The sequence below is a fragment of the Agrilus planipennis genome, unplaced genomic scaffold (assembly GCF_000699045.2).
Source record: "Agrilus planipennis isolate EAB-ADULT unplaced genomic scaffold, Apla_2.0 scaffold220, whole genome shotgun sequence".
Taxonomy (NCBI): Eukaryota; Metazoa; Arthropoda; class Insecta; order Coleoptera; family Buprestidae; genus Agrilus; species Agrilus planipennis.
Window position 1 is genome coordinate 346,110 of NW_020439189.1, and position 17,319 is coordinate 363,428.

General features: G+C 31.5%; 2 protein-coding genes across 2 annotated transcripts; both read left to right on the top strand.

Annotated features, from left to right (window-relative positions):
• Nucleotides 1–334: 334 nt before the first annotated feature.
• LOC108739179 (vasotab-like) lies at nucleotides 335–1,383 on the top strand. The gene is made up of 4 exons (XM_018472952.2): nucleotides 335–445; nucleotides 519–695; nucleotides 807–839; nucleotides 1,175–1,383. The coding sequence occupies exons 1-4, from the start codon at nucleotides 418–420 to the stop codon at nucleotides 1,264–1,266; spliced, it is 330 nt and encodes a 109-aa protein (XP_018328454.2). The 5' UTR covers nucleotides 335–417; the 3' UTR covers nucleotides 1,267–1,383.
• Nucleotides 1,384–5,815: 4,432 nt separating this feature from the next.
• On the top strand, nucleotides 5,816–16,408 carry LOC108739173 (NPC intracellular cholesterol transporter 2). Its single transcript, XM_025978077.1, has 4 exons — nucleotides 5,816–6,034; nucleotides 8,176–8,283; nucleotides 11,124–11,323; nucleotides 16,297–16,408. The coding sequence occupies exons 1-4, from the start codon at nucleotides 5,959–5,961 to the stop codon at nucleotides 16,381–16,383; spliced, it is 471 nt and encodes a 156-aa protein (XP_025833862.1). The 5' UTR covers nucleotides 5,816–5,958; the 3' UTR covers nucleotides 16,384–16,408.
• The last annotated feature ends 911 nt before the right edge of the window (nucleotides 16,409–17,319 follow it).

Consider the following 17,319-nt stretch of genomic DNA (forward strand, 5'->3'; position numbering starts at 1 on the left):
TGAAAGATATGCAATCCACATGTTCTTTATTTTCATTCATGATAGTAAATTATTTATGTTTTTCGTTGTTTAGTTTTCTATAACATAGCTGTACTTCAAAATAAAATAAGGCGTCTTCACAGTGTTTCTGAATAACTGAAAGGTCAGATGTATTTCAAAATGAGATGAAATAAACTAAAAGTCCAGAGGAGATTATGTCAGGTATAGAAAAACAAAAAATGAACATGGCCAATAAATCTCTGACACTACAATTCTGTCTTTCAAGAGATAATTTAATTTAATTTTATTTAAAAAAAATATTTTTTCTTTTCGTTCCCACTCCTTACATTTATTATCAGTTCTACATCCACCATATAAAAGGCAGGTAAATCTTTGTTCTTCTATTTTTATTTAAGATCTCCCTTATAAGAAAACAGTATGAAGATACTTTCGGCATTATTTTTGGGTAAGTCAATTTCTTTTCATCTACTTGCAGCTAATAAAATTCATTATAATAATTTTGATTAATTTTACTGGAGCCGTTTTCGTGGCTCAAGCCTGGAGTTATTCCGAAATAGGACCCTTAAAGATGGGCGAAGAATGTTTGTTGTGTACTGAGGAGTATGAACCTGTTTGTGGCGTTAATGGGGAAGGAATTAGAAAAACTTTTGGAAACGATTGTGAATTGGTCGAATGGAATTGCCTTACAGGAGAAGGTGTGTAACACATTAAAATAAAAAAACAATATACAACTAGACAGTTTTTTTTGTGCCAAATTACCAAATAAGGAATGACTAGTAAATTAAAACCTCAATACTTTTTTACAGATTATAAACACATCAGTCATGGAGTTTGTCCAGGTAAGATGAAGAACAAATTCATATTTTGATATAAAACGTAACAATCTAACAACTATGACACTATCCAAACTATAGATGGGGGTAATATTTTTTAAAGTTTATGTTATTAGCGTTCATTAGAGTAAATGACAAGATATCGTCATCTAGAAATATTTACCTTTAACTACAGTTTTTCATTATTAATTGTATGTTATCGCGTTTTGGTATAAGAAGAACTTAATATTCTTTCACTATTTTAAGTAATAGAGTATAGATAAATAATCACAAACCATGAACTCTTTTTAACAAAATGAGAAAAATTCTTGTTTTAACAATAACGATTTTTGTTCCAACAGAATCTGTAAAATCTGGTTTTAAAGACCCAACATGCAGCATTGTCTGTCCAGATGGGAGACAACCGACCTGTGGATGTGTAAAGGCAAAGTGAACACTTTTGGAAATGACATCAATTTAGAACAATATTATTGTCCAAACGCTTTTACAAATTACTTAACTTCCATTCTGTAATCCACAATTTTTAATAAACATGTATTATTACCTTGGATTATTTTTGTTAGTTTAGTATATCTATATACTAGCTTTTCCCTGCGGCTACGCTCGCAGAAATTAATATTGTTTCTCCATAAAACCTTTAACTCTCAATTAACCTTTACAATGTTTAATTTTATGTAATGTGGTCATCTTAGATTTCGAATACAAACGTAGCAACGGCGTTTCATCCTCAAGGGTTGATTTGCAAAAATTTCCAAAACACGTAACAACCTTCGAGTAAATCCGAGTACAAATAAAATATACCGCATGGAAACGTGGCAACCTCTTTTCATTTGATTAATAATATCAAACGGCATATATACCAAGTTTCAACTAAATTCAACCACAAATAAAGTAAGTCCCAAACAAAAAGTGCAACACCTTTTTACCTCTCCCCTCCTTTGGAGGTTGAATTTTTTAAAATGTCGAGATAGGTCTTTCAGAAGTTATATGAGAGACCAGAAAGCCCAAGTTTCAAGTAAATCTGACCACAAATAGTACATGTTCCATTTAAACATTGCAACTCCTTTTCACCACTCATCCCACCCAACAGAGATTGAATTTTTTAGCCACTTTCAAGTAAATCGGACCAAAAAGAAACATGCAATCTTTGCAAACCCCTTTCAGCTTCTTATCCTAATGAGATAGAATTTTGTAAAATGTTGAAATAGGTATGTATGCCACTACTTTTATATGAAAAAGCATTAAAGTCAAGTGTTAGGTGCAGTTTTTTGCAGATTATAAACTTAGGAGCCATTGCGTTTGTCCAGGTAGATGGAAAACAAATTATATCATTCTTATAAAACAGTAAAAGCTATGACATTACCCAAACTAAAAAAGGAATTATACAATCTCCTAAGTTTGTTTTTTATCAGGTATCCAGAAATATAATTCTTAAAGAATAACGAAACAAAAAACCATGAACTCTTTTTAACAACTTCCAACTTATCTGTTATAGGCAGTTTCACAAACTATTACATAACAAATATCTTTCATAATGAAAAACTGTAGTTAACAGTAAATATTTCCAGATGGCGATATGTTTTTATTTACTCGATAAAGAATGAACGCTAACAACATAAACTTGGACAATATTACCCCATTTTTAGTTTGGATAATGTCATAGTTGTTAGGTTGTTACGTTCTATATCAAAATAAGAATTTGTTCTTAATCTTACCTGGACAAACTCCATGACTGATGTGTTTATAATCTGTAAAAAAGTTTTAGGTTTCAGTTTACTGGTCATTGTAATAAACTTTCTTAATTATATTTCCTCATTTGTTAATATGGCACAAAAATTACTGTCCAGTTGTTTTTNTTTACATCTTCGCAATGATTCTAAATAATTGAAAAATCAAATAAAACTAATTTTACATGCCGTTTACCTTGATCTATTGCTCTAACAATAATTCACTCAGAATTATTTCAAATTCTGCACAATTCACTTGCCTTTAACTACAACTTTGTTTCGAAATCATTTAATTTAATATAATTGTTTTATACTACAGAACATTTTTGTACTATTAAGGTAAACATTTCATTAAATACCTATTATGTTAGGAAAACAATATCTAAGTTTTTAAGGTCTGTCTAACGTAAATTTTAGGAAACTTGATGGATTCTAACTCTACTTTTTAATAATCCATTCGTTTGGCCTATGTCATTTGCTTGTAAACGATACTCGTATTAGACAGGAAACCTTTTTGGCAATTAATAATTTATCCCTGGATAAGAAAGATAAAAAGATTCTTAACTAAAAAATATTTTAACTTTTAAAAAGGTGATTTAAGGCCTAGTACTGAAAGACATGCAATCCACATGTTCTTTATTTTCATTCATGATAGTAAATTATTTATGTTTTTCGTTGTTTAGTTTTCTATAACATAGCTGTACTTCAAAATAAAATAAGGCGTCTTCACAGTGTTTCTGAATAACTGAAAGGTCAGATGTATTTCAAAATGAGATGAAATAAACTAAAAGTCCAGAATTGTTTATTGTTAAGTAGACTAATAATAGTCTAACAAGAATTACGTTCTTCAACAGGTAATCTAAGCTAATTTTTTAAAGAATTATATCTGTAAGTAAAATTACTTCATTTAAATATATCAAAAACAAATTGTAAGAAATTACATGTTCGAAATTTTAAGTTTTTAGCTCAATTTCCTATTTTTCAAAAGAATTCGCGAGTTCTAAGATCGTACTTGAGAATGAAAATAATTGCAAGTATGTAAGGAGATTGATATAAAACTAGTTTTATACCTATACAATTTACCTTGATCCATAACTCTAATAATAATTTCTTACATGGTCTTTTTTTCCTTGTAACAGATTCTTAATTTTTTTCACCTGTCAACAGTTCGCTCAGGATGATATCAAATTCTGCACAATTTACCTACTTTTACATAACTGACTGTTTTGCAGGCATTTAATTTGATATAATTATTTTTACTGCAGAACATTTTCATACTACTCTATTGAATTGGATACTGTAAGTCGAACGTTAAACATTACATTAAACATTGGGTTAAGACTAACGTCTACGTTTATGAGGTCTAAAATTAACTTTAGCAGATTGGATTTTCATTTTCATTTCAGCTAGTTCATGATCATAGCTAGTTTTCCTATTCTTGTGCCAACAAAAGATTCAAGTCTTTATTTTTACGAGGGTTTTATAACTTCCTTTAATGTCATTAGCATGCAATTTGAAAACACGGAATTTTATTAATTTATTTTTTTACAAGTACACTCAACTTTGTACACACATTGTCAAGGATACAGGAAAGGACATAGGGTATCTATTATCTAGAAAAAAAATATGGTTGCCAAACGATAGAAAAAATTGGTTTTATATGATCGTGGATGATGATGATGATCACCTATTTAGAAGAAGATCAACGCGAGTAAAATCATGAAATTTTGTACATACATTGTCAAGGATACAGACAAGAACCTAGGGTACATATTATCCAGAAAAAATACTGTTCTCGAGAGATAGAAAAATATAAAAATTGATTTTATGTGATCGTGGATGATCTATGTCACGTATTTAGGGCATCAACGCGAACTAAGCCGAGGGTAAAATACTATTATAAAAAAATCGGTTATCTGTAATGTCGGTTTACTGACGATAGTTGAACGTGACAACGTCATAAGAAAATACTGATGGAATGGTTTCATTTTTCAAAAGAAAATTTTAATTTTATTTGTTTGATAGATATTTTGTATGGATATAGAGAAGGAGGTTAATGGAAATATATTATTGTATAGCAGCTGTCCACGCGGACGCTCGCTCACTCAAGTAGGAGAGAGACAGATGTCGAACTCTGCCGAACGCGGAGGCCGATTGTGCCTCTTTGTCGCTCGTTCCGCGCTCTCGCTTGCACTTCAAGCCTTAAATGGAACGCCTCAGAGCGAGGTAACGCCGCATGAGTCATGTTTTTTCGTGCGTGCAACCGGCTCCATCGAATTATAAGACGTTGTCACGTCAAAAATTTTGTACACATATTACGAGGAATACGGAAAAGGACATGGGGTCCAAAATAAAATACTAAGCGAAGCCGCGGGTAAAACCTAATAGTATAATAAATTGATAAAGCAAAATACTTCTTAATTATTTTTAAGAAAAATCTAGGTACAAAAAGAAAAATATTAAACAGACACTTATTTATTCTCCTTTGTAAAATTACATGAAGATGTTGGAAAGTCAGGTCTATTTAAAGTTGCACTTACTATGAAAGTCCTTTTTATATAATTGATATGAAGGTATGCTAGTGACAATGATTAAAAAACAATTTCTCACTAGCAAGTACATATGTATCAATTACAATGTTATAAACATTTGCATACCTATCTACTGCCAAGAAAATATTATTTTATCAATGCAAGACAGTGCAATGGTTAATTAATTATAATACCAACGACCTTTCGTGACCTTTACTAGAACTTTTTCACTTACGCTTACATAGTACGTACATTAAATTTCAAATTTTGTAAGTACAAAGTGTTTTGAAAATAATTTTCCTCGGTGCGTTTTATTCATTTGATTACAGTGGTCACGATTCAGAAATGTTTTTTAAAGACTTTTGACACCCCCTCCCCTTAAACGTGTCACGTAAAATACTGAAAAATCACTAGAACGTCATTTTTTTTTGTTTTAACAATAACATAATGTTACCTAACGTGATGCTTCAATTCTCCTCTAACGAACCATAACTTTTCACAAGACCATCTGAGTTACGTAATACTAGAAAAGAGTGTTGCAGTGTATGCGAATTTTCCCAACAAAAATAAAATTTTCCAGAAACATTTGAATTTGTTGGTTCTATAAATTAATGTTAATTTACAGGAGTGACGTTCTGTGGATTCAAATAAAAAATTAATATACTGGTCGCGTGTTCGATCCAAGATGCGGAAAGAAACTTACGTACATATACATATATAAATAGAGGACAGACGTATTATTCGAACAAAAGGCAAGAAGTGGAAGAGAACTTTCATTTCTACCACCACAAGTTCGTTCTGTTTTGTGGTTAGTTTCTATTCAGTCTGAGTGTCGTTCTGTTCGTGAATTGTTGAGGAAAATTCAAAATGAAGTTTGCAATTTTCGGGTTTCTATTCTGTTTACTTGTCGTTTCAGAAGCCACCAAAGTGCAACAGTGTGAAAGTAAGTTCTTCTTTATTAATAAAATAAAATAAATAAAACTCGCAGAGTTACAAATCAATATCCAATTTTAATGCAGATTTTAAAATAGACATCACCAATACTTTAATTTTGGAATAGTCAATTCCGTTGACAAATCGTTATTGCAATTGTAATGTAAAAATTCGTGTAAAATAAAAATTTTAAAGGAAGAAAGGACTTCGCAATATTTTCACTCTGAAATTTATTTTTATATAGAAACCTCGAAACAAAATCTATTATGTAGGTACTGTATCTATAACAATCGAAACAATTACTGGATAGGTATTTTTTCTGTTGCTGTATTACTAAAACGTTTGACCTATGCTTTAATTTAACGAATTGTAATGAAAAAAAAAGATGTATGCTTTTGTAGCGCACGTAGATAATACATATTCTGTGATATTTTTACTAGAGAAACTTCACAATTCTTATATCAAACAAAGATAGTATTCATAACTTTCCATTAGAAAGAATATCCGAATTGAAAATTTATTTTTAATGATCCTGCATTATTTATGTATACCCAATTAAGTTTTGATTGAAAATAAACATTAAATACACGTATTTAAGTCAATGAATTTCCTTTTTGGCTGGTATACCAACATTTTAATTGTTTCCTCAATAAAACCAACCTACCATTAAGATCCAATAAAAATAGTAATAGAAAATTTGATAATTTTTTAATTAATTAGATATTTTTTTAATTGAAGGAGTTTTGCATGAATAAGTACCTTTAACTACTGAAAATAAATAAATAAATCGTTATTACGCAACAACATTTTACACTTACACACGATTTCAGTTATATCGAATTAAACTTTTACGTAACAACGTTTTATCTCTATATACATAAGCTATTACAGCTAAATTCTGTTAAAACACAAAACAGGTCTTTTGGTCTTTTTCTAAATCAAATGTATGTATACGTAGGTATAACGAAGAAATACAAAAATAATGTACCTACAGTTCATTTCAAGTAGTTAGAGATATGCCCGTTGCCTTTATCAGGATGCGCCGTAACATAATTCCAAGTTGCGGCGCTCATTTCTCCACCGATCATCGAGCCAGAACTAGACCAAAGTATACAGTACCGTCTGCAAAATTTGAACTGCCATGGAAAACAACAGAAAATGAAAACAAGCGTTAAGTATTCAGTGTAAAGAACTCGTTGCAAATTTACCACAATTTATAAACGAACGCTGAAAAAGAGCAAAAAGGTTCTACTCTTCGACTTGAAAAAGTACAAGAACGTGTACCGGACTAAGTTTATCAACCATAAGAAGGGTTGCTTCGGAGAAGGAAAAAGTATAGGAAGGAGGCCAGATGTTTTATGAAACCCAAATATAATAAGAGACACCTACTTCCTAAAACTGACTTCGGCAAGTTTGACCAAGATGTTATAAGAAAAACGGTGAATATTTTTTATGCTACTGAAAAGATGATCCCAACACTGAAAAATGTACAATATACGTACTGACAAACTTTAATGCTATTAGAAAGAACAATGACTATTTAAATTGCCTCGTTAAAATTTAATTTAAAAGCATATTTAGCCAAAAATAATAACAAGTGAATTAACTTAACGCTCCACACACCTATAAAACTTTTCTTTTGTTTTCTATTGTTAATTTATATACATTTTTGTTTTAACAAATTGTTAAACATTTTCGTCTAGTACTGTATAGTTCTAGCCGATCTCCTAAGACCGTTCATCGAGAGCTCTGCTCATTCAAGCTTGTTCCAACTATTTCTGTCTTGCTCATGCCTGCTGTGTATTCTTTCTATCTTCGCGCAGATTTCTCCAAGGTCACATCTCTAACTACTTGAAATGAACTGTATGTATGTATACAGGTAGGTATATAATTCAGGTTAAAAACCAATTTTAGGAAATATCTACTTTGCGTTTATACTTAATTCGGAAACATTTTTCAGAACTATTTTAGATTTGGTATTTGAAGTGGGAAATCGTTTCACATTTTGCTTCCTCTAATTCAATTATGTAAATCGTAATAACCATCCTACCAACTTGCCAGTGTTGATTTCTTTTGCGCTGGTTATTACTCTATGTATGCATATATTTTGTGTAGTATTTGATTAATTTGTCTATTTCTTTAATGCATTAGATGGCCCTCCTCTACAAGACGGTCAGATTACGATTAGCGGATGTGATAAACCACCATGCAGATTGAGGAAGAAGAACACAGCTCACGCCTCATTTACATTTAGTCCCAGTAAGTCAAAACTATATCATTTATTATATTTTACGTTTGCCCAATGGTGAAAATGATAAGTCGATACACTACATGCAAATACATCTACCCCTGATTGTCTGCCTGACACTGCAATATTGACCATAATGTGCCATTTAATCGATTTTTTCATTTTTTAAGGCTGAACCTTAATTTTAATCTAAATGTTAAATTGTACTGCAGTAGTAAACTATGAAAAAGTGCAGCGATAACAAACAGAAGTTTTGTAAATTCATCAATTTTGAATTTTCTTGTGACTGGTTTATTTTCTAGGAATAATTCTGTAGTTCTCGATAGGTGCGCCAATAGTTCTGCATTTTTAACAATAATAAAAAAGAAATGAAATTTGGGGGGCTAACTTCATATCGCAGGCTTTTATCGCAGAAAAGTTTTGGTGGAAGTTCTGGGCAGTCCCTAAAAAACTATATATATAAGTCTTTTTCCATTTTCGTGAGAACTCGATTAAGTAGGGGTCAGTTCAAAAATAGGGTCATTAAAGAGCGACCTACGCATTCGTGACTTCAAAATATATTAGCGCCAAATTTGAAGTAAGCGTGAATTCTTACAATACTTCTTATTAGAATTACCACACGGTGTGTATTTCATTAGACCAGATTCCATCGCGTCATAATTCTGCAAAACACAAATTCATACGAATTTTGAGTTGTCACTGCAGTTCTAACCAAAAGCTATCACCGACTGACTTAACGACACACTTAGAAATGTTTTTCTCAGAACTCCGAGTGTTAGCAATTTTTCGACCGACCGAAAATGGGATATTTATAAGTTATCAAGTTTAAAAATGACTGCCGTCGAAATCGCCAGTTTCTATTTCCTTCTGAGTCATGATCAGAACTACTACTGCAAGTACTCGCGCTTGGCTCAACTTCGATACTAATATATTTTGAAGTCGCGAACTCATGTTTTCCCTTTACCCTAAAGAATCGAGTTCTCCAGGAGTTTTCGATATGGTTCGTTAGGGATTGTCCAAAACTCGAAAAAATAATTTTTTTCACAATCTCCATACGAAGTATGTTATAATAAACAGTAAGTGCGATTTCTTAGGTAGGAGATTGTGATGCACTTTCACTTCTCTGAAATAAGGAAAAATCGTACTTTCGGGTGAAGTGTATCATAAAAAACTATATACGGACCTCGGAAAGAAAGTTCGGCAATGAAGTCAGTAGTTAGAGAGGCTTCTAAATTCGTCAAAAGCAAACAAGTTTTCATGTGAAATCGAATCGAAAAATGTAAACTGAAATATTGCCTGAATTTCAGATGTTCTCGTAAAATAGGTTTTATACATATTTATAAGCATATTACCTAACCTATCTCAACCAAACCTGTTTTATCAGTAAATATGTATTCGCATAAATATTTCTTCGAGTATTTCGTGTACCTAACATCTAAATATTTTATTTTACGTGCGCCAAAACACGACCTCACATTACCTTGCTTTTGATCTTTGACCACTTGTATTTTTCCGTAACATTCGAAAACATCTTTAAAAATAGTTAATTGGCTTTATTTAATTTAAATTCTGCAACTAAGAGGTTGTTTGTTTTAAGTAATTTAATGCCTCGTCACGTATCTACCTGAAATACTATGTTTTAAATTAATGACCTAATAATAATCTACCTGGAAACGTTTAAAACAGGTTAATTTTTGTAATAGTGACATTTATCTCATACGTAATAAAATTTTATTGTTCATTACAATCTTCAGTTTTAAAAAATATATTATTGCTTATAAAACATTAGAAAAAAGATGTTTGAGTTTCCATTTGAATTAAAATAAGTAATCTACGGATAATATTATCTTCTATACCAATATTATAATGAGGCAATGTTTGTACATTTAGAGAAACTACCCATGAGAATTCAAAAATTCATTCACCAATATTTGAAATGGACCTTCAGGGTGAACGTAGATTGCATATTGTTTCGTTAAAGTAAAACAATTTTTCATGAAGACCATTTTAGAATTAAGTCGACGAAACAATGGCCAAAGTAGTACGTCTTAAATGGTACTATAAAATATCGAACAATAATTGATCAGAAGTTGTGGACAATATATTATTTGTTGCTCTAACGTGAAGAAATCGATAATGTAAATAACTATTGCTTTTTTCAATTCACTTATTTTCGAGTGTCTAGACAATAGACTCTTACTGTATTCACAAATAATTAATTATCCTGTTAAATAGTTTTTAAACCACGGAAAATAAATTAAAAACTAAACATAAGGACAGACACACTTACTAAATGCGTCGCCATAACAATTCAATTTCGCTCATTTTTTAAGAACCTATAAAGTACAGCGAAATTCGTTTATTATGACTCCGCTTATATTGATCAACCGCTTAATATGAAGTAACTGCAGTGTTAAATTTGGTTTTCATATTAAATTCTCTATAGGAAAGTTTGGATATAACGTTTAAAATGACATATCGTTTATTATGACTGATTCTCAAAAAATCATATCCGGCTATAGTGACTCAAATGATTAATAATAACATTTTCGCTCATTTGTCTGACCCTTATGTATATTGATATTAGAATTAATCGGTCTTTTTCTTTATTTGTTAATAAATATATACAATTTGTAGTTTTTCTCTCTATTAAACTAAATAACTAACCAAAATAGAATGTTGTTTATTTTCTAAGACTATGCTTTGTATGACGCCCGCTTAGTATGACGTGTTTGTCATTTCCCTTCAATGTCATTATAAGCGGATTCTACTGTATAAACTTTAATAGCCTTTTATCTGAACCTTAAAAATATACTGTAAGTAATACTGATTATTTTATATATTTGTTTAGCTGAAGACATACCAAAGTTATCGAACACGGTCTTCGCTCAAATCGTTGGAATTCCATTTCCGTTTATTGGTGTTGACGGTACCAATGCATGTAATCAAGTGTATGAAGCTGATGGAGAAACTAAAGCGAGTTGTCCACTTAAATCGGGACAGAAATATGTGTATAAAAATAAATTCGACATTCTAGACATTTATCCAAGGGTAAGTATCATAGCCGACATTTTATTTAGTAGAAGCAAAATCACGGATTTTATAAAACGCAGAGGTTTTATGAAGAAACACTTAAACAACTAATAAAAGCTGCGGAATTTTCCCCGAAACTTCAAAATTCCTAACCTATACCTGTCTTCAGTTCCTTGGTCTTCAGTTTTGGTCAATTGTTTTAAATGTTATACGTTTTAAACAGAGATTTTTTACTTTTAGCAAATGTTATATTACGCGGCTTAAGTACCTAATACCTTCGAGATAAAATTACATAAGAAAATACAAAAAATAAATGAAAACAATTGTCAGATAAGTCACACATTATTTCGAGAAAAATAAAACGATATCTTTAGCATGTACCTATAGCATGAAAGAAAGAAACTAAAAACCATAAATTTTGATTTCCAACAGTGAAGCTATACCATTTAGTTTAATAAACTGGATGAATTAAAACCAATTTTTTAAAATTGTTACACAGAACAACAAGTCGTTCAACAGCAATTGCTAAATAATCAAAATACACACGGTAACTTGTATATCATCACAAAAAATAACCTTCACGGATTAAGCTTTTTAACATATTCTGATATTTAAATGTTTAATCGTTAGAAAAAAAGACATAATAACGTGACAAGAATTAACTGCAATCGTTAACCTTGAAAGGTATAATGTAATAAGCTAATTAAATGCGATGTTCCAATGAAAGAAACAAATTGTAAAAAATTTGTTTTCAGTCCATCTAATAAACGTTAAATTTATTATCTAATAAATTAATGAACAGCAAGTAGATACATCTAATTAGCACGATAATGTTATACCTCTTATTTCTTAAATACATTTGTTACCAAATCCAAAAATTTTGTAAAAATTAGACGAAATGCTAACCCGATATCAAGGTGATACTACAGCAAAATGGAAACGGTATTGAGAAATACTATAATTTGTCGCTACTTTTACCCACCCAGCTGTCTTACGAAAAACGCCTGGAGAGCCGCTAAGATTTCGGCCGTCAAGCTGGCAATATGAAATCTTACCGAATCTAGGAATAGAAATGGTGTACAAATATTCTATAATGGCTATAATTTGTCACTGGTACATTTTCCTATTTTGTCGCAAATCCAGCCTCGATCTAATGAGTGAAAAACGATTGGGGGTCATCAAGCTGACACTACGCAATCATATTGTATATCGGAATAGAAATGGCGTAGAGAAATACGACAAAGGCTATGGTTTGTCACTGAACGATGGCACATTTTCTTATTTTGTCGTAAGTCTAGCCTAGACCTGATCAATGAAAAACGATTGGGGGCCGTCAAGCTGACACTACGCAATCATATTGTATCTCGGAATAGAAATGGCGTAGAAAAATACGATAAGGGCTATAGTTTGTCGCTGAACGATGACATATCTTCCTATTTTGTCGTAAGTCCAGCCTCGAAATGATCAATGAAAAACGATTAGGGGCCGCCAAGTTGACATTACGTAATCTTTTCGTATCTTGGAATATAAATAGCGTGGAAAAATACGACAATGACTGTAGTTTGTCGCTGAACGGTGATACATTTTCCCATTTTGTCATAAGTCCAAGCTCGAACTAATCAGTGAAAGGCGATTGGGGGTCGTCAAGCTAGCAATATGAAATCATACCGTATCTCAGAATAGAAATTGCTTAAAAAAATACAATAATGGCTATAGTTTGTCACTGAACGATGAGACATTTTCCTATTTTGTCGCGAGTACAGCGTCGGTCTGATCAGTGAAACAGGATTAGGGGCCATCAAACTGGCACTGCGCAATCATATCGTATCTCAAAATATAAATGGCGTAGAAAAATACTATAGGGGCTTTAATTTGTCGCTGAACGATGGCACATTTTCCTATTTTGTCGTAAGTCCAGGCTCGAACTAATCTTTGAAAAACGATTAGGGGCCGTCAAGCTAGCACTACACTTATCGAAATATAAATATCGTAGAACGATACAAATTGGCGACAAATTATGGTCCTTCTAGTATTAACATGATATCGGTGATGGCGGTAGGGAATAGATAACACCAAGAATTATTGCTGCATTGCTAATAACTTATAAATAAAGTTAAGGGACATGTTGATATACCTGGCATGTAATTTAACCACAAAAAAAAAATCAAAGGTGATCTTCTTTTTGATTTATTGATATTACTTGTAATTTAATAATTACTACAAATTAAACGTAGTTGTTTGTCCATGGAAAACATGCAAGAGGTCTTATTAATTTCTTTTGTAATGTCAAGTACATTCATTATAATTACGTAAACAACTCATAGCCAAACAAATTAAATAAAAACTCAATATAAGTATATATATACAAGACCTCATTAAGTAAAAGTCACCGGTTTTGCAAATTGACCTAGAAAGTCATTTCTTGTAGTATGACGGCGTGGACATTGAGGAATTTAAGACAGAAAATAAATAAAACAGCTATCGAAAAATAACTATAAATCTAAGAACAAAGGCTTTCACGGCTAGAATCCATAGTAGAATGAAGATTCGGGCTATAGGGCCGTGGTCTAAGTGAACTATTCCGTCCAGACGTTTCGTCAGCTACTGCGGCTGACATCCTCAGTCATCAGGATTACCCAGTCGCTGTCGAGACTTCGAGATATAATCTACGTTCACGTTGTCAACTCAGCACCACCACTGAGGATGTCAGCCGCAGTAGCTGACGAAACGTCTAGACGGAATAGTTCATTCAGACCACGGCCCTATAGCCCGAATCTTCATTCAACTATAAATCTGTTTTCGCAAATTGTGAATGGGTGTGCGGGTTATTTACGGGGTGCGAATCCCCTCAATATTAACTTAGCGCTATTCAGAGGAATTTTTTCTTGTTCCACACAAATTTCTTGTAACTAAGCCCTAAGAGACATTTTAAATAGAATAATGCATATGCAATTATGTGTCAGCGGGGGTCTAAGAGTTGTTTATAGGATACGAAACCCTTCAATATTAATTTACTACTTTTCTGTAGAAGTTTTTCTTGTCCCACAATTATTTTTTGTATCTAAGCTTCATGAGTCATTTAATTTAAGATTAGAACCGTGAAATAATTTATCAGCAGGGCTAAAGTTTAGTTATAGCATAGTAAACCCCTCAATATGAAATTATTCTTTCATAGGCATAATCCTACGTTAAATAATTCTTGTAGCTAAAATACAAATAGTTATTGTAGGACAATAAAACCTTCCACTAAAAAATCATAAATTAATATTGGAGGGTTTCGCACCCTACAAATAACCCTCAGACCCGCTGACAAATTATTTCATAAGCATTATCCTACTTAAAATGTCTCTTACAATTATGATAAAAAAATTAATTATGATACAAGAACAACTTTCTCTGAAAAATTATAATTTGGTGTTGGAGAGTTTCGCAACCTAATAAATAACCTTTAAACCTTTTAACAAATAGCTTCACTGGTATAGCCCTAATGTAGGGGAGACCGGAGATGGTTGACTGTAGGGGTAGGTAGACTAACTACCGAAAACTCGTCGACAGTGTATGAACTATGTCATCTGATCATAACCAAGCATTACATTTCGCGTCCCGCTCAGTTGTCTGAAGCGTCACATCGCGGTCGTGCGTTGTTTTCGAACACTGACATGTTTTTCATATTTCAATCACATAAGTAATATTTTGATATATTGTATTTTTTGATCTGATGCCTACTCGTTTTATGTAAATCATTTTTCTATTAGTCCTAGCATTTAATGAGGGCACATTTATCATATTTCATATCTTATTTTTCAAGTCAACGGCAGTGTTTAGGCTAGCCATGCGATCAAAATTAAAAATGGCGTCTGGGGTTGGTAGACCAATTTTTTTCGGGGCTGGTTGAATAATTATTCAACCAACCCCAATGAAATATGTAGTTGAAAACAACACATAAATTAACTTTTTATTGGACTTTTAAATCGTTACGTGGCCAAATTAAAAGAAAAATTAGAACAGAATCCGAAATTGACGAGAGCAGAATTAACCCTGGACACAGTGGAATATATAAAAAATTGACAAATTTTTACTAATCTAGAAGAGGAAACTTTAGCCAGTTTATTTTTTAACAAAAGGCTTAATTATATTAAAAAAATGTTTAATTATTTGCTCCTTCTCATGATTTGACTCTTACTGGTACATGAGTCAACTTACCCCGGGCATATGGTCTACCTACCCCGGGCCAGGGGTAGATTGACTAAGATTTAATATTTTATAAAATGCATTAAATCATCACTATTATACTAAACTAAGAATTAAATATAACATATTTTTATTAGGTTTCTTATAGTTTCTTGAGAATATATGTCCCCTATTTTATTGTTTTAATGTTATCGTATAAATTTCTTGGACATTTTGTCAATTTGTTCACCACTAAGGCGGCCCATACACCTACAATAATTTTGCACAATATTTTTATTGTGCAATAATATTGAATACTCCCGTTGAATCCAAACGTTCAATAATATTTAGCAATAAGATTGACAAGCCATTTGCGTCAATATTTTCATGCGAGAAACATGTCTGACGACGAAATTTTGGTTGCAGTCGTGCTAGTAATTTTGTTGAAAACAGGAAAAGAAAGAAAACGAATATGGGCCAAAGAATGGTTTAAAAGAAGACAAATCTACACTCACGAAAGACTTTTAAAGGACTTGTCATTAACTCAAGAAAACGATTTCAAAAACTATATGAGAATGGATATTGCAAAGTTCGAAGAATTGCTGCAATTGTTAAAACCTCTGATAAAGAAAAAGAACACTATTTATCCCTACACCGCTAATAGTATTGTCCAATCATCTATGTTGTGCAATATTATTGTAAATGTATGGGTCGCCTAATGTTTAAAAATTACTATGCAAATTTCCTCGATGTTTCTAAGTGTGTAAACTATTACGACTAAGAAAATCATGTGCTTTTATTTTATTTTTTTTTTGTTTTAGTTAAAGCTGGTAGTACATTGGGCTCTTACAGCACCTGGGAATAAAGACATATTATGCTTTGAAGTTCCTGCAAGAATTACCAACTAATTTAAAATTAAAAATGCATCATTTTACAATAACTGTAAATAAATTTACGTAGGGTTTGATATGTATTTATATAGTATGACGGCGTGGANACTATCATTACCTACTTATTGACGCGGTTAATTTTATCAAACATAGTCTTTATTATACTTCTATTAGTTAATTATAATAATTAATAGTATTAGCTGGTGATAATAAAAAATTAAATAAACAATAATGACAATATCAACTAAAATCATTAGCTGTAAGTACCTTTACATCACTACATTCCTGCATTACACATTAAAACAAATTATTAGTTCATTTAAGTTGTAGTAAACAAAAAAGCAAAAGAATATATTTATTATGAAGTACTATTTACTAATTAATAGAAAAAGCCGATATTTGCAATAGTTAAATATTCTAATCATAGCAATTGTCAACCCCTTTACGCCAGTATTTCAAAAATAAGCTATGTGTAGATAGGAACACGGGTATCTCTATTAGTATTAGTACGTAATTTTATTAAAGCTATAGAATTTATATGATTATTTAAATTCAAATTCTACATTTCTTTTTACTCTTGTTTAATTACATTATTAACTGTATATGCGAAAGGCTAGTGTATTATTATAGAACTCCAATTTTAAAATAAAAATTTAAAAACCAATAGATCACATATCCCCAAATTCGATAACCAAAATCTCCGTAATCTAAAATGCTAACCTCTGTTAGATTAGGGTTAGGTTAGGTAATATTTAGTCTTTGAAAGTGAACAAACTGAAGAAATATTTATTTGTTTACATTTTAACCAAAAGATGCGGATATTAAACAAACAACTTAGTTGTAAAACAACCAAAAGTCATACTACTCATATATCTGGAGACTTATCCCAGTCACATACCAAAATAAAAAAGGATTTAGTTACATAATAGCGTCATTAAACCAGACAAGTAAAAC

What these genes read in the sequence shown, in the direction of transcription:
- LOC108739179 (XM_018472952.2), top strand. Translation starts at nt 418, where the DNA reads ATGAAGATACTTTCGGCATTATTTTTGG. An exon ending in ACTTTCGGCATTATTTTTGG is followed by an intron (nt 446 to 518) that starts GTAAGTCAATTT and finishes ATTTTACTGGAG; the next exon opens with CCGTTTTCGTGGCTCAAGCC. An exon ending in CAGTCATGGAGTTTGTCCAG is followed by an intron (nt 840 to 1,174) that starts GTAAGATGAAGA and finishes TTGTTCCAACAG; the next exon opens with AATCTGTAAAATCTGGTTTT.
- LOC108739173 (XM_025978077.1), top strand. Translation starts at nt 5,959, where the DNA reads ATGAAGTTTGCAATTTTCGGGTTTCTATTCTGTTTACTTGTCGTTTCA. An exon ending in CAAAGTGCAACAGTGTGAAA is followed by an intron (nt 6,035 to 8,175) that starts GTAAGTTCTTCT and finishes TTAATGCATTAG; the next exon opens with ATGGCCCTCCTCTACAAGAC. An exon ending in CTCATTTACATTTAGTCCCA is followed by an intron (nt 8,284 to 11,123) that starts GTAAGTCAAAAC and finishes ATATTTGTTTAG; the next exon opens with CTGAAGACATACCAAAGTTA.